Raw genomic sequence first — 20,383 nt, 5'->3', positions numbered from 1 at the left:
GGAGAAAGATTGGGATGCGGTGCCGATGTCTGCGTGTGCTGTGGTGGTGGTGGTGGTTTCGGCGTTGCGACTTTGCGAATATGACGCTGATGATGACAATGCGCGAAAGCTTTACTTGCGGTGTTTGGTCCGGGCTAGGCCGTCTTCGGATTGGTCGGGAGTGCGGCCGTCGATCAGGCTGTCGTGTGCTTATCGCCGACGCATCTCCACCATCTCGCTCTCTTCGCTCTCTCAACAATCGCGCGTCTTTGCTGAGCTCTTAGCTCATCACTCGTCATTCAGTAAGTGGTGGGAAGATGGCGCATCGTACCGCCTCCAGTCCTCGGCCGGCCACTCTCGCTTGTGTTTGTAGGCAGACACTACTACTGATGCCTGATGGTCGGGACACGCCGCCGTTTTTCTCATCGAAGCCACAGCCTCAGAATCCTTCTCGCGTCCGTAGGCCATGTACCCATGTACCTTCGAGCCCTATCGTCGAAGCCGTCACACCGGCTCCGGCTGCAACCGTCAACACTGCGCTAACAGGATCGGTGGTTCGCAAGTGACGGACGGCGACCTTGGTTCCAGAAACACGAAACGTCAACGACCGTGACGTTGCTCCTGGATGAAACTCGAGCTCCTATGGCATGTTCATCCCTTTGCCTTGAGGTAAAAAAAAAAACAAGTGCTAGCTCTCTTTCCTGTAGCATTCACATGAACACTCTTTTCCGTCCTCTGATACGACGAACTTCAACAATAATAATGCGCCATTTCCCTACCACATATCCGTCAACAATCTCTCCCACCTCCTCAAGAACTCATGCAGGCAACAAGCCACTGACGCATCGCCTATCTCTCCCCCTCTCAATCCCGCACTCCCCACGAAATCGAAAAATCCCCTCTTTCCCCTCCCCTCTCTCCCCCACACCAAATCCACCACCAACAACAATCCAACCAATCCAATCCGAAACCACACAATGCAATTCCAATCCATCACCCTCCTCGCCCTCCTTCCCGCCGCTCTCGCAACCGCCGCCGCCGCATCCCAATTCCAATTCCAATTCCTCCTCACGCCCCCCACCGACACCGTCGCCCTCCTCTCCGCACGCGACCACCACCACCACCACCACCACCACCACCACTCCGGCGTCGAAAGATCGGAGAAGGCGCTACTACTACTACCACCACCACCACTCGCCGAAGAGACGGACGAGTTGAACATCAGCATCAATCCCTCCTCATCGGCATGGTGGTCCACCACTACAACCAACACCACCACCACCACCGCCACCACCACCGTCAAGGCGCTTTCGACCACGACATCCTCCGGCACGTCCGCCTTGTCGACGACGGTGACGATGGTGGCGTTGGAGCCGTGGTTGTCGTCGTCGTGTCCCACGTCGGGGAGCGGGTGGGCGGTCTGCGGTGGCGATGGTGTGGTGGTGGAGGAAGAGGAGGAGGAGATGAGACAGGAGGGAGCAGCGGGCGGCAATTGGCGAGGGGCTGGTGAAAGCGACGACGACGACGAGGAAGAGGAGGAGAAGGAAGGGGAGGGAGAAGAAGAAGGTCGTTCGTCGTCGTCCAATGCTAAACGGGGGAACAGCGGTGGCGCGAGGTCGGGGCTTTTCTTGGGCGAGGGCAAGGTGTTGGGGGTGGTGGTGGTCGCGTTGTTGGTGGTGCCGGCGGCGTTGGTTTTGGGGTTGTGATGTTTTTAATTTTTTTTTTTTGGGGGGAGGGGGCCTACATGGTTGAGCATTGGTTCATGCATGCGTGTGTGTGTGCATGGGTCAATAGGGCTGGCTGGCTGGGCTGGTCGTTGGATGTGGATTGGGGAGGGAGAGATAAAAATGGTGGTGCTGAAGACGGAGAGAGGGGGAAATGCGGGGCGGTGGTAAGCTGGATGCAGGGACGCTTTGCTGACAGGCACTTGTGGTGCGTGGTGAGATGAAGCGGGCGCTTATCGACAGGGCGCTCTGCAGCCGAAGCTGAGATGAGCGGAAGAGGAGGGGAAAAAAGTCCGGGCGGGAAGGTTGGAGGGATGCGCATCCACCGCGGTACGAAAAAGGAAAAAGAAGACACCGGAGAAGGACGGGCGCTGGAGAACGGCCAGAGAGCGCTTATTCTCGTCTGGCGGCTGTGCTGCTTTCTGTCTGACACCTTCTCGTCCCCCCCCAATTTTGGCAATGCGCGTATCTGCGACGCTCTTTTGCGTGCTTATTGTTGCGCGAAGATGCTGCGCCTGCTGTTACACAGCTGCGGTACGGAACCGTCTTATCCGCTTCCCTCGAAGACGCCGTCAGCTGCTTGTTCCCGGGATGGTGTTTAAAATGGCAACAGTTCTTTTTTCCGTCGGGAGTCAATATTCTCCACAGGATGTTCGGCAAGAAGTCTGGCCGCAGCAGAGACGGTAGAGTCACCGCGGGACTCGGGCAGGGGCGGTGTATGGGGCCCTGCACCGGCGGCCCTACGGTGGGCGGCCTCTGAGGCTCAAGTAGCTGTGGCTGAGTTTGGGGGCCAGAGTCCGGGGAGGGGCTGACCAAGGGCGCTGCGCAGGGACCAGCCCCCGAGCGAATGACGGCTGCCAGGCAGCACAACGTCCGTCTGTTCCCTGCGCCACGCTCCCGTTCGAATCCTTCCAGAAAACCCACATGCCACCACTCACTGCTCCCGCCTTGAGCCCTGCCGAACCCCTTCCCGGAATAGACCAGCCCACCTTCGCCACCGCGTGGCTGCTGGGCAGATCTCAAGGCTGAATCTCACACATCTTCACCCCATGTCGCATCCTTGGCCCCGGCTGCCCACCGCCGCGGCCTTGGGAATGACGTACGGGATGCCGAGTCGGGTTACCGAAGTCAGCAACGGGAAATAGAAACAACGTCGAGTCAGGACCGCCATGTTCCCCAGGCAGCCAACGTTCTGGTGTTGTTTCTCGCCGGAACATGCCTTTCTTGTTGCGCATCTGCGCATCTTCTCTCCCGCGCGCCGGCCAAGAGATCCACCGTGATGATGACTGCCTGACGGTTTCCGCAGATGACTCCCATTCTATTCGTCTCATCCTTCGGGGCTGTGTCATGTGGATGATGGTGAAGGGGAGGCCTCTGCCTTGGGGAGGGAGTGAGACTGAGGAGATATAAGGTACTATGCCCCATGGCCATCATGTTCTCCCTCATCCTTACTTCACTGTACAACAACAGAATCAATCACAATGGCTGTCATGACCTTCGACCCCAGAGAGACAGTTCTCCAGCAGCTGCGCCGCAGCACCTTCACCATCCCGGACTTGAAGGGATGCTTCCGGGACTGGCCCGTCGAGTGCAGCCCGCACCTGGACCAGATCCGCAAGGACGTCCACGCCTGGTTGGAAGAGTAAGCAGCCCTCGTCTCCTCATCTCCCCTACATCCACCCTTCCTTTCTCTCTCCCCTTGGCAAGCAGCCCACACTAACACGGCCCCCTCCAACAGGACTCTCGGCGAAGGCAGAGCGCTCAAGATCTCCAAGCGCGCCGACTTCGGCCTCTTCGGCGCCACCGAATGGCCCTACGCCAGCTACGAGCGGTGCCGGATCGCATGCCTCTTCTGCGCGTGGGTCTTCACGTGGGACGACGAGATCGACTCGTCGCTCGGGTCCATGGGCGACGACCTGGAGAGCGCGCAGACGTACCGGTTCGAGACGATCCAGTTCGTCAAGGAGACGCTGGGGCTGGCGCCGCGCAGCCCGACGCCTCCGGCCAACAAGATCATCCGCAACTTCGAGGTCGTCGGCGCCGCGCTGCGCGCCGCGTACACGCCCGCCCAGCGCCAACGCTTCTTCGCCGAGGTCGACCGCTTCATGGCCGGCACCGAGGCCGAGCAGCGCCGCCGCCTGCTGTCGCGCGACCTGCCCACCCTGCACCAGTTCTGGGAGTACCGCCTCGGCTCCTCGGCCGTCAACATCTGCACCGCGCTGATCGAGTACGCGGACGGCGGCATGGCGCTCCCCGAGCGCGTCTGGGACGACGCCGACATGCACACCGTCCTGCGCAACACCAACATCCACCTCTCCGCCCTGAACGACCTGTACTCGCTGAAGAAGGAGGTCGCCAACGACGCCGTCGAGTCGCTCGTCCCCATCCTGCTCGCCAACCGCGTCGTCGCCCCCCGGTCCTCCGTCCCCGCCGCCGTCGAGCACGTCGCGCGGTACGTCGCGGACCGCTCGGCGGAGCTGGACGAGTGCGCGGAGAGGCTGCTAAGACGCTATCCCGAGTGCGAGGCGGATCTCAGGCGCTTCGTCGATAACTGCCGCTGCATGTGCACCGGCAACCGCACGTGGAGCCTCAGCACCGGCCGCTACGGCATCAACCAGCATGACGTCAGGCCCGATGGCTCCATCTTTGTGGATCTGGCGGAGCTGTGCGTCAAGGGTGAGCCGGAGAGGAGGCCGGGTAGCCCCGAGGAGATGGCGTGTTGAACGCTTGAGCGGGGTGGTGGCAAGCCCCCTTTTCCCTCCCGACTTTGTCGCTTTTCCCTTTGTGGTTTTTTTTTTTTTTCACGCATCGGCATTGTTCGGCGTACTACTGGGTGGATGTTTTGTCTTGGCATTTTTGAGGGATGATGGTGGGTGGTGGATCTTTTGGGTGGGATGAGACGACGAAGATTTTTTTGCATGGCTCACGCCGCATATACCACGACACGTTACGACGTAGGATTTACAGCACATGAGGGGTTTGGAGGAAACTTGTTTGGATTGATTGTACAGAAACAATTTCAAAGTGTTTTCGTACTGTATGGTGGAAAACGAAATGTGACGTGTGTGGATCGGCTGGCAAACATGTTGTCGGCAGCGATGCTTACTTCGCAAACAACTGCTGATCTTTGCAGGTTTGTTACGTCGATTGATTTTTCCGAGGAAAGTGTTTTTCCAACAGCTCCTTCTCCGGACCTGGACACCTCAGTGCATGAAGTTAGTATAGTTTAATCAGAAGACCACGCAAACAGCTCTGGCTCATTTCACTACTGCAAGTATCCCGCAATCAGACATGTTTGCAGATGTCTATTTGGCTAGTGTAGACAGCCAGAAGGCAACGAAAAACATTTTCTGAGCCATATATAAAGAGATAGACGGCTTGTTATCCAACTGTCCCCTCTTCTTGATTAAGTCTGTATAACCTTTCCACGCGTACAACCCCGGTTTAATATCGTTATGTTGTATACTATATTCCCTCATTTGGCACGGAGCCTGAATCTACGAGAGGACGGGCGAGACCCGGCTTTCTTGGACCTTCAACATTGTCTGCTGACCATTCGACTCCTTAGTCCACAATGTCGACATCTCCCGTCTGCTCAGTCAACCGCTCCGTCACCGTTGCCGACACAGCAACCTGTCCGGCTGGGCATACCGTTCCAAAGCCTAGATGGGATCATAGGCTCAACACCGGCAGCACACGCCCGACCGACAATCAAGATCTGCCTGCCAGGACCCCGACTACATGAAGCTGGCGGCCCTTTCTACTCGCGTACCGCGATGTCGAACCCAACATATCTTTGCTTGGGAGGCCTCCAATTCAACGGTCGATATAACCTGGACTCGTCCCGCTCAGTTAGAGCACCAAGCGTCCTTTTTGGAATATATACCAAAGCAGATTCGCGCCCTGCACGCTTGCTGGAGTCCCGTGGTCTTCCACCAGACGAGCGCCCCTTCACCATCAAAGAAGAACGACGAATTCCATATCGACGGCGAGATGGATTCCTTCGCCCGGCCGGCGTCGACACCGTTTACGTGATGTCGGACTCGCGCAGGATGCTGGACCGGACCAGCTGGAAGTGGGTGGAAGGCGGGGACCCCGCCGCCGGCGGCCGGTATAACGAGCCGATCCTCGTCCAGATGAAACATCTTGCGGAACGCCTGCGTGGCCGTGACGCTGCGCTGGCTGAAGAGCCGGTCCTTCATAGATGGTCACGACATTGCGGGGGGTCGGCGCGCGGGCGGGCGACGCCAACCCGGATGTCACGGGCCAGTACCATCTTGTACGGAGCACGAGGGCGATCATCAAGGCCATCGTTCCCAAGTTGGACAATTTCAGTTAGGAGGTGCTATTTCGCATCTTCTTCACGAGGCACCAACTGGTGGGAAAAAACCACTATGCTGACATCGACGCCGTCCAGCTTCAGCTACTGTTCTTCAAGGTCCTAGTTCCCTTGGCCAAAGCACCGGCTGAGAGGAATTTCGAGGCCTCCGTACTTAAGTCAGTCAAGGAATTTTTCCCCCCAAGCCACCGCCCATTTGGAACAGCAGACTCTGGATAGTTGGATGTTACAGACAAGCAACTCTCACGAAGACTCGGAAGATCAAGACTACCACCAGCGCCATCACGAGATGATCAGGCGGCTCGTCTCGGACCAAATCAGGTACATCAAGATCAAGGGCACCAAGAAGCAGGTCGAAGATGCTAAGAAACTCCTTGAGCAGAAGGCTAAGGCATTCGATGAGACGGTGGTGCGCACAATCGAAGTTGACAAGAAGCACCACAAGGCTTTGATTAGTGCAGGTGGTAAGTCTTCAGTTCATCTTGCGGAAGAATTCACGCGCGATTAATCAAAGCAATAGGTGCAAACATCCGCGACATTGTTATCAACGCCGGTGGCCCCGATGATCGCCGCGAGCTTGCCCGCATGGTCCGCTTCCCCCGTGCTGAGTCGGGGAAGGGAGAGCAAGGACCCCAGGCTAGCCAGGTAAGTTTAGGGATTAATTTTTCTTTCCCGATAAGCGTGGAATTTGGATAATGCACCTCCTACAAACGATATCATTGCTGACCCAGCGATCTCCGCTGCCAGAAGGACCGAGCGAACAGGGACAGACACGGCAACCAGGTCAGTCTATTCCCCGCAAAAATGCAAAGCTCTTGATTTTGGAACCATTTTAACTTGCTTGTGCAGGAACGAGCGTAATGAGCAATTGGATTGCCTGCTGCATGCACGCCAAGACGATATATAGACGACGAATACTACGTCGCGCCGACGGTGTTCTGGGAGGCGGGCCACGAGACCCTGGTCCACGACGGACACAAGTTCAACCTCGCAGCGATATCCGACATGATGCGCAACCTGGTGCGCGACATTGAGCGCCGGGTCGCCGAACTCGCATTCCGCGACGGGCCCAGGGTCGCGGAGTACCTGCAGTCGCGGGACCCCACACAGTTCTCGGACGACCTCAACCTGGACGACCGAGGCAAGAACTTTATCGATTTGGACGCCAACAAGGACCTGCACGGCGGCTTCGGGCGCGTGTACTCGTGGCCATGCCTACGCGTCCGACCTCTCGGTCTTACTCCCCATATCCTATTTCTCGGATACCTCTAGGCCCATCAATTTACGCCCCATCAGTGACGGTTGCTCATCTCACCCGCATTTTTCGTCAAACCGGGTCAACAAATGGCCGGAAGTTAGTGGCTGGTCTCAGTGGGCGGAGTTCAGCCTATGTCGACATGTGTCGGTGGTTGGCAGTGATGTGGACGTCTTAAGCCGGCCAGCGGGGGGATGGAGCCCGGATGCTGTCACTGCCATCTCCACCCGGGCTGGTTAACACTGCCAGTACATTCACATTGTTATACTCCCCGTCACCAAGCTTCGACAACGTAAACCGCGGGCCGGATCTTTGGTCAAGCTCCTAAACCTTTCAACTGCACCTTCGCGGAAGTCCATAGTCCATCGCGACATCAACCCGCCGTGCTCTTGTTTGAACCCAGCATCGACTCTTCGGCACTCTTGCTGCAATCCGCCTTCAACACTTCCACCCTTCATCCTCGGACATTTCCAGAGGCACTCGCTCTCTCTCATCAGCCCCGTCAACCCACCCTTGTTTTCGAATATCCAGAGGCATTCGCTCCCTCTCATCAACCTCATCAACCCACCCTTGTTTCCGAAGATCCAATCGCCCAACATGCGCGGTTTCCTCACCGGGAAGATTGATGTCAGGAAGGCCAACGGCGAGACCGTGACTTACCATCGCATGAGCAAGAAAGAGATCCAAAGGCAAAAGGTCAGCACCTCCTCCCAAGAACCAGTCAGCGATTCCGTATAAACAACCTATGCTAACCCTCACAAAGGAAGAAGCCGCTATCCGCAAGCAGGCTCGAGATGACATCCGCAAGGAGAGAGAGGAGGCCCGGAGACGCGAGGCCCAGAGGCTGGACGCCGAGATGCGCGAGGAGCGCAGAGTCACGGAGGAGGAAGAGAGGCGGAGGCTGGAGGGCTGGAGGGCGGAGGCCCAGATGGAGGTGGCCAGGAGGCAGGAGGCCCGGTGGGAAGAGATTCGAGAGGAGCAACGACAAGCGGAGGTAGCTCGGAGGCAGGAGGCTCGGTGGGAAGAGATCCTCGAAGAGCAGCGGCAAGCAGAGAGGGCGCGGAGCCAGGAGCAGCGCGGGCAGGAAGAGCAAAGGCCGGAGACTCCTCCTCCGCCCTACGAGGATGTTGTCGACGGCCTAGTATAAGACTTACACTAGCCGGCTCGTGAGCGTAGGTCGAACTTCCCGGCATGGGCTTCAATCACAGCAGCTCGTCGCTGTTGGCAGATGCGATGGTGCAACGGGTCATCTATTGCTTCTTTTTAGGGTAGCTCAATACAACACTGTCTACCCTCCTCAAAGCCGTGCCACAGCCTCCCCAAACCACATTGTGAGAGGGCAACTCGATTTCACTTCCCGCGCAGCTCGGAACCTTGATGATTGGGACGCCAAACAACTGCCCAGAGGCCCGACGGGCGGCATTAGTTAACAGGGAACTCGGAACTTGTCAGTGGCGACATCGGAGAGCACCATGGATGCGATTCCAAACACTTCAGAAGAATACGCTAGTAGCAACTCCCGCGAGTTCCTTGACGTACTGGAGTTTCAAGTCTGAGGAATGGCTCGACGCTTTCGATGGCAATGGACTCCGGGAAGTACTTGGACACCCTGGAACCAATTTGAACATACAGTCTGGGAGCTCGTTGGTCCTGTGCAAATGGCTACGTATGCTATAGTCGCCGCTCTAGTCATCCAGCCCGCTACCATTGGAGAATTGCGCCAGCCCAGACAAGTGCTATATCGACATGGGCGAATGGGTGACTCACAGTGATGCTCGAAGGTGTTAAGCAGCCACCGGCATGACCAACCACCGACGCCTCCGCCCAAAATGCTTAACACCCCACCAGCAGACGTGGCCGCTCGGTCACTGTTCCGCCCCAGGTCACCGCGATCTGCTGTATACAAAAAACCAACCGACTCTTCGACCGCGCACGCAAACCTTCCACCCGCACACTTGCATCGAGGATCCTCTTACGACAACCCACTCCGGGCCCCCGTCCATATCGACCCTTGCACACCGCGCTGCTACTGCTCCTTCGCCATCGACGCTTCTGCGCTCTTGACCCCGGACCATTTCGGAAGCCCCTCGATTTCCTATTCCGTATATACCCATCACCCGAGAAGATGCGCCGGTTCTTCCAAGACGACATGTTCTTGAAGAGGACGGAGGACGGGTGGTACCGCTTCGTCCGCATCCCCGATGAGCGGAACACAAATGGAGCAAACCAGGGGAGGAGGAGGACCACGCCGCGCGACGCCCGCCGGGAAGAAGAGGCGCCGAGGAGAGAGAGTCGCAGGGAAGAAGCTTTTGAAGAGGCAGCCAGACCGAAAGAAGAAGCCCCCAAAGAGGCGGAGGGATCGAGAGAAGGCCATGGCCGGAAGCAGGAGGAGGCTGATCCCCGCCTGGCCAGCTCCCCGTCTGCTGCATCATCGACGCCGCCGCTGCGGCCCAAGGCCCGCCGCCCCATGAGGATCAGGCAAGTCGGCGTGCTCGTCCCGCGCGAGCTCATCGGTGTCAGCAGCAACCAGAATGTCGGCCATGAGCAGTCCAGGCCCGATCACGAACACCGGAGTCGCAGGCGCTACCACCACAGGCGCAGGCTGAGCGCAGTCCCAGATAGTTCTGCCATTCGATCCAAGCGCGCTGACGATCCGGAGAGAGATGATCGTAGGGAGAGTTCGCCGGTTTCGATTGGAGACCTTCAGCGTCGACTACAGAACCTTGCTACCAGTGGGGAGGATGACCGTCCCGCCTTTCTGCTCAAGGACTCGCCATCCGACTCGTCCGATCCCGAGTCTACCCTCGACAAGACTTGCAAGAGGATGGAGAAGGACTGGCTCGGCTCTCTGGCCACCGACGGCAAGTTCGAGCCTTGGGAGGAAGGCAGCGTTTTGGATATGTTGAAGGACGACGGATCACGCACCACCACGGGCGACGCCAACAGCTCAACGAAGGCAAATGCCGGCAGCAGCGTCCACGGCCATGGTCGGCACCGCAGCCACCACCATGTCAGCCGTCAGAGCCACGGCGTCGAGCCGCCAGCGAACAGGACTACGCCCAACACGCCAACAAACCAGCATGCCGACGACGCGCCCACCTCCACCCCCTCCCAGCGCCGCCACCACAGCGAGACACAAAGTCGCCGTCTCCGTCTCCCCGCCAGCACCGCGCCGCCGTCGCCCTTCCCCGTCTTCGACCACGCCACATGGGACGCTCTGTGCGCGCGCGACGCCTCGCTGCCGCTTCACGGCGGCTGCTTAACGCTGGAGCGGCACGGCGACGACGTCGACACGGACCTATGGGTAGGACTAGCGGACCCATTCGTCCTAAGCGTATCATCAGCGACGCTGCTGGCGCACCTCCCTCGCATCTTCGGCGGCCTTCTGCGGCGCAACTCGCGATTCGGCCTGACCCCGAACGAGCAGCACCCGGACGTGCCGCGGTACGGGGTCTCCGTCGTCCTGGAGGGGCGGCGAGGGAGTGTGGCGCTGCGGGAGCTGGGGGACCTGCGGGGCCTCGGTGCGGATGTGGCGGATCGGACTGGGCGGGGGTGGTTCAGGGCGGACTTTGGCGCTTTGATAAGGGGGGTGCATGGGGAGGAGGTGGAGGATGTGGCGGGGTTTCGGAACGCTATGAAGAGGATGGCGAGGTATATGGACTGCGGCGAGGCCGTCGCCCGCTGTCTTAGGGGCGTCGAGGCGAACCAGACGGCCGAGCTGAGGTTGGCGGTGGAGCGCGAGCCGTGCGAGTATCTGAGGTTTGCTTCCAAGTACAACTCGCGGAAGACGTTCAAGATGGCCTTCGACGTTGTGGCCGAGCAGGCTGTGCGAAGAGACGAGCCTGACTGTTCAAATTTCTTGAAGGGCGTGCCCAGTGCCGCGAGAGAGATAGTGAGGAGGAAGGCACGTGCGTTTTACAAGAACATCGAGGAGGATGCTTTGTGGCAGCGTGCTTGGGATGCCCTTGGCGAAGATCGTGTGCTTCCTTCCGGACCTGCTCGTGGATAGACATCTTCACTTATGAGCAAGGCAGTATGGCTAAGTGATGGTGTTGTACTTTGATCAGTTTTATATCAGCAGGTTTTAGTACTAGTTACAATGTCTGACCCGTGGCGCCCGTCCGGCGGAGAGTCTTCCAGCGCGCACTCCGAGACTCCCAAGCACAGGAGGAAGGCGGCCAGGAGTGACGAAGAGGTGAAGGTCAACATTGTCGAGGCCAACTTTCGTACTCAGATTGGGTAGTGGAGCATTTTGGTTGAATGAGAATTACATCCATGTTTCCGTGTGATCGCCTTGTTAATGATTTGTTTCCTCTTTTTCTGAACGTTAATTCAAACATAACTTGACGCTTGTTTCGAGATCTTCACGTTTGATCCGGATTTGCACTGTTACCAGCGGCTCTTATGCCGTTCCGTCCAAGCACTGAACAATCTAATCGGAGCGTGGCCGTGTTCTTCCTGTCGAAGACGCTGACAGTTTCGCACGTAATAAGAAGAAATTGCGTCGGTCCGGACAAGTGCTGTATGTATTGATATGTACATACATATTGGTACATCGCGGTGACGCTCGAAAGTGTCAATCAAGCAGCCACCGGCATGAGCAACCACCGACACCTCCGCTCAAGAATGCTGGTTCTCACACAGGAGGAGGCCATTCGACGCGACGCCCGGAATGGCGTCCGGGGGAGATTGACGAGGCCCGGAGACGTGAGGCCAAGAGGCTGGAGGCCGAGATTCGTTAGGTGCGAAATATCACGGAGGTGGAGGCGTGGAGGCAGGAGGCTCGCAGGGAGGAGGCTCGCAGGGAGGAGGCCCGAAGGAAGGAGACCCGTAGACAGGAGGCTCAGTGGCAAAAGGTCCGCGCCCAGCAGCAGGAAGTGAAAAAGGGCGCAGAGGCAGAGGGGGGAGTGTCCTCCACCACGGTATGAGGATATGGTGTATGTTGCAACACAAGGGACAATTGCGCGCACTTCAATTCATTGCAGCGGCTGTGCTTTTTGCTTTGCAACAGTATAGATGCTGTTGGTAGCGGGTCCGATCGCTCAAGTGTGGTATTCAGTGCTTTCTCTTCGGGTTTCTCAAAACAACAACACATGTCCACCTCCTCAAACCCATGCATCAGCCTCCCACAACGGTTCGTGAGCCCAGGCTAAGCGTCCCGGTAAGGGATACAGGAAGGGCTCGGGCGAGGCGCGCTGCTCCCGAGAGAGAAATCGGCAGGTCTATTGGCTAAACACTTCAAATATTTGAGCTCCGTAAGGAATATGATTGCACGTAATGTAGTGACGTTTTAATTTACTTGAATTGGAATATCTTCCTCTTGCTCAACTCGGCGTCTTGATGGTTCGGTCATTCAACAATCGCTTAGAGGCTCAGCCGGCTACCCCTATTCCGAAAGAAAAAAATAATATAAAATCGGGATCTGTCAACAGTGACATTTGTCACCCCGCATGCCTTGGACGGAGACTTTGACACAGCGGGTAACAAAATAAATTGCTTTTCCCGCATCTGCCTTACATACATACTACGTTATCATATTAACTACTTACGTTGGAAGTGTCTGGTCCTTAGTGAACTCAAAAGGCCAATTTATTTTGTTACCTGCTGTGTTGGTAGCGGCTCCGGCGAGTCCTTCGACGCCTGGGGGGCAATTCCAGTACAGACCTTGGCGAATACGACGCCCTGGATGGAAATGGCAGTACGGAATTAGAGTACTTTGGCAATCCGGGGGACAGTTGAACCTCTTAATCAATCGCAACATGCTGAAAACCCAGCTAAAATCTAACGTTCTTTGCGGAGGGTCTAGGTATGCTATGGTTGCCGCTCTTACTCTTGATAAGTGTCATCACATTGATATGTGCCGGTGGTCAAATCACCGTCATGCTCAGAAGTGTTATCCACCAACTGGAGTACGCTGCCCAGGAACATTTCCTGCCAGAAACGTGTTATACTCCTCATCGTCACCAATATCTGCCGCCCATAAAATGCCACCGACTTTCCACTCAAGCTCCCAAACCTTTCCAGTACAAACTCGCGAGGCCAGTCTTACGGCAACCCACCCGGACCCGTAACGAAACCACCCTCACCCTCTTACTACACTATCACCTCGGTATTCCGACACTTCCTCGCCCAACATGCGTCCGTATCGTAACGAGTCCCTGATGGAGGAAATCCGGGCCACGGAGGCAGAGCTGGAGGAGATGGAGAGGAGGAGAGACCAAAGGCGGCACTCAGAGATCCGCAGAAGGGAAGATGAGCTCCAGGATCTGCGTAGAAGGCAAGACGAAACGGCGAGGAGACAGGAGGCCAGACTGTACGCTCAGGCCACCAACTATGGGTCCTCTCCGGCGAGCTACGAGCGCCGGTCCGTCTACATGGAGGAGTCGAGTTACCACATGGAGAGGGAGAGAAGAGCCAGTTCTCGCCAACATGTCCCCGGCGGCACTAACATGTCCAGGCATTCCGGCTACGACTCCGCGGGGATGGAGAGGCCCAGCGCTCGTCAGATCCCCAGGCAGTCCAGCTACGACCATGCGGAGAGGGAGAGGGGCAGCGCCACTCGCCAATTCCCGACCAACACACCCGGGCACTCCACTTACGCCTCGACGGAGAGGGAGACGCCGGCCAGCGCCGCTCGCCAGGTCCCCGCCAACACTTTCACGCCGTCCGTCCACAACTCCACGCATCAGCGCCGCACGAGCACGAACGCGAGCCATGGACGCAGCTCGCTCCCTCATCAGCACCAGCACCAGCACCAACCTCCCAGCAGCAGTGCCGCGCCGCACTCCTAGCAGCACCGACCCAGCAGCAACAACCCAAGGAGCCAGCACCAGCATCAGGAGGGATCCTCGACTATCGACGTCGAGGGCCTCACGCGCCGACTGGACAACCTGGCCACCAGCGGCGATCCCGTGTTCAGCCACGACATCCGCCCGCAGACCGGCCCGTCGGTCTCCAGTGCTGCTGATCGAGAGGATGCGGCAGCCAGGCCGAACGCGCGCAGGACGGGGGCGTGGGTCGGTTCGCTCAATGAAAATGCAAACTTCGAGGCGTGGGAGGAGGGTAGCATTGCGAATGCGGGCGTTTTGAGGAGACGTGCCAGCGGGCCTGGGCCTGGGCCTGCGGGTCTCGGTACCGCCGCCGCCGCCGCTGGCTGTGCCATGCCGGATTCAAATACTAGAAGCCTTCGCGGTGGTGGTGGTCCGGCTCCTCCTCCGACGAACAAGCCGGCATCAACCGCGGTGGCCGAGCTCCCCTTCCCCGTGTTCGACCGTTGCGCGTGGACGGCGCTGCGCGCGCGGGACCGCTCGCTCCCGTTGCCCGGCAGCGCGGAGGCGTTCGGGCACCCGGACGAGCTGGACACGGACGTATGGGTGGGGTTGGACAATCCCGCCGTGCTGAGCGTGTCGTCAAGAATTATCGCCAAGTACCTGCCGGACCTGCGCGACGTCTACGACCGGCGGCCCGGCGCGAAGTTCCGGCTGAAGAACGACGACGATCCGTACACGCCGAGATACGGCGTCCTGATCGCGTTGGACGAGGGCGGCGGGTTTGTGCTGCAGCCGCTGTCGAGGCTGCGGAGCCACCGCGGCCGCTTGCAGGTCGACGACCGTACGGGGAAGTTTAAGCGGCACTTCGTTGACTTCGTTAGGGCGCTGCACGGCAGGGAGGTGCGCGACGTCGACGGCTTCCGCGTCGGCATGAGCAAGACGGCGCGGTACTTCGACTGTTCGGAAGCCGTCAGTCGCTGCCTTAGGACGGTCGAGGCGCGGCAGAGGTCCGAGCTGGAAGCCGCCGTCGACAAGGAGGCGTGCGATTACATGCATTTCGCCTTTAGGTACGACTCGAAGCCGACCTTTAAGCTGGCCTTTGATGCTGTGGCCCGGCAAGCCCTGGCGGGGGGCGACGTCGAGGATTTTCTGAGGGACGTCCCCAACGCTACGAGAGACATCGTGAGGATCAAGGTCGATATGTTGCGCAGGAACATCGAGGATGACGCTATCTGGCAGCGTGCGTGGAATGCCATTGACGGAGGGCATCCGGTTCCTTCGGAGCCTTCCATCAGATAGAGACTATCGCTACTGAGGGAAGACTGGAGGGAGAGTGAAGTCCGGCCAAGGATAGAAGGGTCTCCTATACTTGGGGTGGAACTTCAACTTCGACTCGTTCATGACCTCCAACGTCTCCAGAGAGTACTGGACGAACTCGAAGCGGTGGTGTTGTACTTTATCCAGTCCGAGACCGTTAGAGTATAGATATCGGTAAGATAGAGTCGGAAATGGAAGCTTTTGAATCTTATAAATATATAGTAGTGAAGCAGGATGATCGATCAGTGAAGGCTGGTGGTGGTGCTATATACCACCTGGTAGCAAACTTAGCTAAACCTAATCGATATATGAAGCAAACAACCCGCTGTAGCCTCATGAAAGGAGGCCTGCCGATCAAAATATCATCCATGTGTTCGTGTATTCTTATTGTTAATTCTTGGGCGCTCGAAACTGAGGGGCCATGACTGCTTAGCGTCGTTTCTTTAAGTTTTTCGCAAATCGTGTCCTCCCTGCTTGAATCGGTTTGTTCTCGAACAACTTCGCCCACGCCGGCATCAAGCTCACCACCTCTGATCCAAATTCGCACGGTCCCTCCTCGTTGATGGTCAGTAGTGGCTTTTGTTTCGTACTACTGAAGCACGTGTTGTTTTCTTTGTGTCAAATGCGGCCTACCTCCCTATCTGGGGCAAAAGTGAAGCTTGCCAGTACACGAAAATGTTCCAGAAACTCGGAGTTTACACATGCAAGACTAGATCCCGATACCGCCACCATTTTCTCTCCCATCTACCATCTACCATCTTCCATCTTCCATCTCTTCACCCTCGCCACCACCGTGACTCCGTAGAAACAAACCCCCAACATATTCCCGAGAGAAACTCCATCATCTGTGTTTACACGCATGCACCCCCCGACACATCACTCTCGACCCATACATACTCGCATTGCAAATTCCATATCAATTTCGCCGGCCAAACACTCACTACCAGTACCATCGCCCTCTCCCCACCCCCACCCTCAGTACCCATCCTCACCACCACCATCACCATCATACAACCCCTTCCACGCGAAAAAATCCCGCCACTCGGCCTCGCTCCCAAACGCATCCCTGTCGAACATGTCGGGCAGCGGGGCGCGCAGCTCGCGGTGCACGGCGGCCGTGGTGCGCCAGCCGATCCAGCCGGCGTGCTCCCAGTCGACGATGCCGACAACGCTGGGGCGGCCGGTAGCAAAGTCGCCGCCGTCGACGATGATGATGTTGGAGGTGCTGAGGTCGTTGTGGGCGAAGCGGGTGTCGGAGTCGGGGGTGTCGAGGGAGTATGGGGTGGTGTCGGGGTCGGAATCGTCGTCGTCGTCGTCGAGGAAGACGGTGGAGGTGTTGCGGCGGGTGTTGTGGGAGATCAAGCGCGGGGAAGAGGGGGAGGATGAGTCGTCGTCCAAGCCGCTGTCTTTGCGTTTGCCGGGAGCAGCGGCGGCGGCAGCAGCAGGAACACCACCACCGTTCCCCCAACCAATCCCCGCGCGCGCTCCCGCAAACGACTTCACCTTCTGCTGCGACGGCGGCGGGGGCAGCATCAGCCTCCTCTCCCTCGGCGTCAGCGCCCTCGCCCAAATCGCGCTGTAATCATCCACGACATACGCCCTCTTCCCGCCCGGCCCTCCCTCCTCCCTCACCACCCGTCTCGCCAACGCCCTCGCAAACGCCCTCACCCTCCCCCTCAACACCCTCTTCGCACCGCCGTCCAGGTACCGCCACGCCACCTCCAAGCTCACGCCGGGCAGCCTCTCCTGCACCAGCACGTCGCCGCCGAGCAGCCGTCCCGCGAAATAAACACGAGGGACGCGCACGCCTTCGGCTTCGTTGCCGCCGGCGTCGACGACGTATTTCCGCACGAGAGCTAGCGCGGCGACCTCGTTGGCGTCGACGCGGCTGTAGTCGCGGCGGCGGCGCGTGGGCGGGGCGAGGTGGTTCGTTTTGATGATGCAGCCGCCGACGGCGAAGATCCAGCGGCCGAGGGCGACGGATGAGGAAGAAGTGTTGTTGTCGGGCTCGGCGTCGTCGACGGGCGACAGCATCAGCGTGTCGGCGTTGCAGTGCGTCGTGAGCACGTCTTCCCAGTAGCGGATGCTGGCGGGCGTCGTCGACAGGATGTGCGAGGCGCACGGCTGGAAGTCGGTGGGCGAGGGTGCGTAGCGGCCGTAGTGGGGGAGGTCGCGGAAGGGGTCGTCGAGGGGCAGGCGGGAGGGGTCGGTTTCGAAGGGGTTGATGGGGCCGGCGGTTGTGGGGGTCATGGTGGTGGTGGCGGGGAAGGTTGGGGAGGAGCGGCCGGTGTTGGATGTGGGCGGCGTGGGAGGGAGGTCTTTGTCCTTGTTTGGTGGCGGGCCCATGTGAGTGCTGTTGTGGGGCGAAGGACCCGGTGTCGGGACTTCGGCCAGTGGGAGGAGGTGGCCATTGGGCGCGACAACGGTGGGCGCGAACTTTGGGATGGGTTGAGGTTGGGCGGCCATGATTGCTGGTGGAAGGTGAGGTGTGTCTGAGTCGAGGGCGGGGAAGGTTTTAGCTGAGAAGAGGCACGTCAGTTGAAGTGAAGGGGCAGAGCAGAGTGGAATGCAATTGACGGGGAAACATATACAAAAGAGGAAGTGCTGGGTCACACAACGGCTGAAGGCAGAGAGAGGTTGACGTTGACAGGGCGGTCGAGAAGCACCATTATCAGGCATGTGTATATACGTGTGCGTGCAGGTGCTTCCTTCCTGCAGCCCCGAGCGCCGGCCGAAGTCCACGTTCTACCAATCGTCGACATTTCCCGGGCGTGCCGGTGGAATGGACAAACGAAGCCTTCTTTTCCTTGTGTCCCCAGCTCTTGAAACAACTTCAAACAAACGATTGACCACTCACGTTGAAGTTAATATGCCAGCTGAGCACAGCGCGTGCGACGTCTCAGAGGAGCGCAGGTAAGCGTGGCAATTGGAATGAAAATATTATGACAGCCAAAAGAAGCCGAGGTGAGAGCGGAGGAAGGAAGAAGAAGAAGAAGAAGACAACGAAGGGGCGGCGGGCAGTATAGAAGCCAAGTACCTACGGCCCCATCGTGGACGGCCGCTCCTTCCGGTGCGCTGAGCTTGCATGGGCGGTGGCGGCCCCTTGCAGCTGCCCAACCCCGCAAGAAGGAAGGAACGAGACCATCCGTCCGCTGCCGCCTCGCCTGACCACCCAGTAGCAGCCCGTAGCGCGGGCCGCGTAACCTGCACTGCTGGCAGTAAACCCAGATTCTGGAACCGTCGGCCTCCATGGCCCCGGTCATCAGTCAGACCCAACAAGACGGGCACAACCTGTATGTAAATTTTCTCCAGGAAGGCCCACGAGCCCTACACGCTCGCTCGCTCGCTCGTTGGCCGCCCCGCCTTCGGAGAGAGAGGGAGGGGATGGAAGCGGATGGTAACGAACGGACGCAAGAACGCAAGGACCTCCCTCCCTCCGAGTCAGCAGTAAGTAGCACCAGCAGCACCAGCCATCATCGTGACTTAACGAGGTGTGTGGCACATTCCCTCTCTCTCTCTATTTTTGCCGCTAACGGCCACCCCTGCCTTCCCCAGGCCGGGCTAGACCGCGTCTGGTGGCACACCAAACCCATCCCCGCCATCCACACGCACCCGCGCACACACACACACACACGATCCTGTTGGCAGCACCTAGGCATGCACACCCCCCGGCCGGCCCCCCCGCTCCCGTCCTCCGTAGCGCACGCTACCTAGTCAGCCCTTTCCGCAATCTCACACCAAAGAAAGAACACTTTTCAGCCGCCTCACCGCCAAGCTTCTCCCCCAACCTTCCCCCACCCAATGGGAACTCACGCCCCCGGAATCGTTCGCAACAGCGAAACTTAAAAACCTAGCAGCCGCTTTGCCGCTTGCCACGTCTCTTCCTGTTAAACCAAAAAAAAAAAGTCCACGCAGTCCCGCATCCGGCGTCGTTTTGACTTTTCATGAAGAATGAACGAAAAAACCATCATCGTCTTCGGCCTACTGCGGTAATAAATGATGAAGACCGTGTGTGTCTCCTGCGCCTGCCTCGATGCCAAATGCCTTTCCGGTGGGTGGAGAGCGTGCGTGTTTTCCCCCCAGGCCAACATATACACATGCACACACGAGTAAAGCCACGATGATGACGACGACGACGACGACGACGACGACGATGATGATGATGATGACCGACTGCATAGCGACCGAGTTCCAAGAGAGAGATGATGCCGATGCGATGCGATGCGATGCGACACGACGCCTCTCAGACAGAAAGAGAGAGGGAGAGGGAGAGATGAAGAGCGAGCAAAGGGAAAAAAAAAAAAACAATATCGAAAAAGCCGTAAAGTTTCATACAAGAATTTTGAAGAGGAAGAAGAGAGGATTACTACACCCTGAACGTGTCTTTCAGTCAGTAGAAGGAAAAACAGTTAAAAAAAAACGCCCCCCACTAATCAATCCTCTCTCACCACTCCCTTCCTCTCTCTCTCTCTTTTGGAATACGTGCGTGGGAGGGTGAAAAAAAAAAAAAAAACAACAACACCCCGGAAAATGCCCAATCAAAACATCCATCAACTATTAAGGCAACATGCATGCCGTTCCTGTATTCGTAGCGCGCGCGGATGTTATGTTTCCGACGCCCCTTTCTTTGCAAAAAGCCGGCCGGAAGAAGAAAAAAGCCCGGCTTTTTGCTTTGCTTGCAAATCATCTCATGCTCATCGTTCCCATAATCCATCATTTGAATCACACAATCCTCCTTCCCCATCCGTGCCCCCACCCCCTCCCTCCCTCCCGCACTCCCACCTACGCATGAATGAGGCTCCTGACAAACACCTTCACGACACCGTCCCCGCCCGCAGAAACCACCAGGCGGCCGTCCTGACTCCACACGACGCTGCAAACCCCTTCTCCGCGCATGATGCGGTGGCTCGATATCTCTTGCGTGCAGATGCGCTTCTCCAGCGACCAGAACCGGATCGACGCGTCGTGGCCGGCCGACACGGCCTCGCGGCCGTCGGGC

At 58.1% G+C, this 20,383-nt stretch overlaps 6 protein-coding genes across 6 annotated transcripts; 5 read left to right on the top strand and 1 right to left on the bottom strand.

The window, feature by feature from the left end:
• Positions 1-3,184: 3,184 nt before the first annotated feature.
• SLS55_003821 (uncharacterized protein) lies at positions 3,185-4,426 on the top strand (the record flags this gene model as incomplete). Its single annotated transcript, XM_066775285.1, has 2 exons — positions 3,185-3,345; positions 3,442-4,426. The coding sequence occupies 2 exons, from the start codon at positions 3,185-3,187 to the stop codon at positions 4,424-4,426; spliced, it is 1,146 nt and encodes a 381-aa protein (XP_066635404.1).
• Positions 4,427-6,440: 2,014 nt separating this feature from the next.
• Positions 6,441-7,314, top strand: SLS55_003820 (uncharacterized protein; the record flags this gene model as incomplete). The annotated part of the gene is made up of 3 exons (XM_066775284.1): positions 6,441-6,448; positions 6,679-6,687; positions 6,939-7,314. The coding sequence occupies 3 exons, from the start codon at positions 6,441-6,443 to the stop codon at positions 7,312-7,314; spliced, it is 393 nt and encodes a 130-aa protein (XP_066635403.1).
• Positions 7,315-7,894: 580 nt separating this feature from the next.
• SLS55_003819 (uncharacterized protein) lies at positions 7,895-8,444 on the top strand (the record flags this gene model as incomplete). Its single annotated transcript, XM_066775283.1, has 2 exons — positions 7,895-8,029; positions 8,061-8,444. The coding sequence occupies 2 exons, from the start codon at positions 7,895-7,897 to the stop codon at positions 8,442-8,444; spliced, it is 519 nt and encodes a 172-aa protein (XP_066635402.1).
• Positions 8,445-9,422: 978 nt separating this feature from the next.
• On the top strand, positions 9,423-11,306 carry SLS55_003818 (uncharacterized protein; the record flags this gene model as incomplete). The annotated part of the gene is made up of 1 exon (XM_066775282.1): positions 9,423-11,306. One exon carries the CDS (start codon positions 9,423-9,425, stop codon positions 11,304-11,306), a length of 1,884 nt encoding a protein of 627 aa, XP_066635401.1.
• Positions 11,307-13,431: 2,125 nt separating this feature from the next.
• Positions 13,432-15,366, top strand: SLS55_003817 (uncharacterized protein; the record flags this gene model as incomplete). The annotated part of the gene is made up of 2 exons (XM_066775281.1): positions 13,432-13,961; positions 14,106-15,366. The coding sequence occupies 2 exons, from the start codon at positions 13,432-13,434 to the stop codon at positions 15,364-15,366; spliced, it is 1,791 nt and encodes a 596-aa protein (XP_066635400.1).
• A 993-nt stretch (positions 15,367-16,359) lies between these two features.
• On the bottom strand, positions 16,360-17,850 carry SLS55_003816 (uncharacterized protein; the record flags this gene model as incomplete). The annotated part of the gene is made up of 1 exon (XM_066775280.1): positions 16,360-17,850. The coding sequence occupies one exon, from the start codon at positions 17,848-17,850 to the stop codon at positions 16,360-16,362; it is 1,491 nt and encodes a 496-aa protein (XP_066635399.1).
• Between the last annotated feature and the right edge of the window lie 2,533 nt (positions 17,851-20,383).

This window comes from Diplodia seriata (genome assembly GCF_021436955.1).
Source record: "Diplodia seriata strain FDS-637 chromosome Unknown scaffold_3, whole genome shotgun sequence".
Taxonomy (NCBI): Eukaryota; Fungi; Ascomycota; class Dothideomycetes; order Botryosphaeriales; family Botryosphaeriaceae; genus Diplodia; species Diplodia seriata.
The sequence above is the reverse complement of the archived record's forward strand: the minus strand, read 5'-3'. Positions and strand labels throughout refer to the sequence as shown.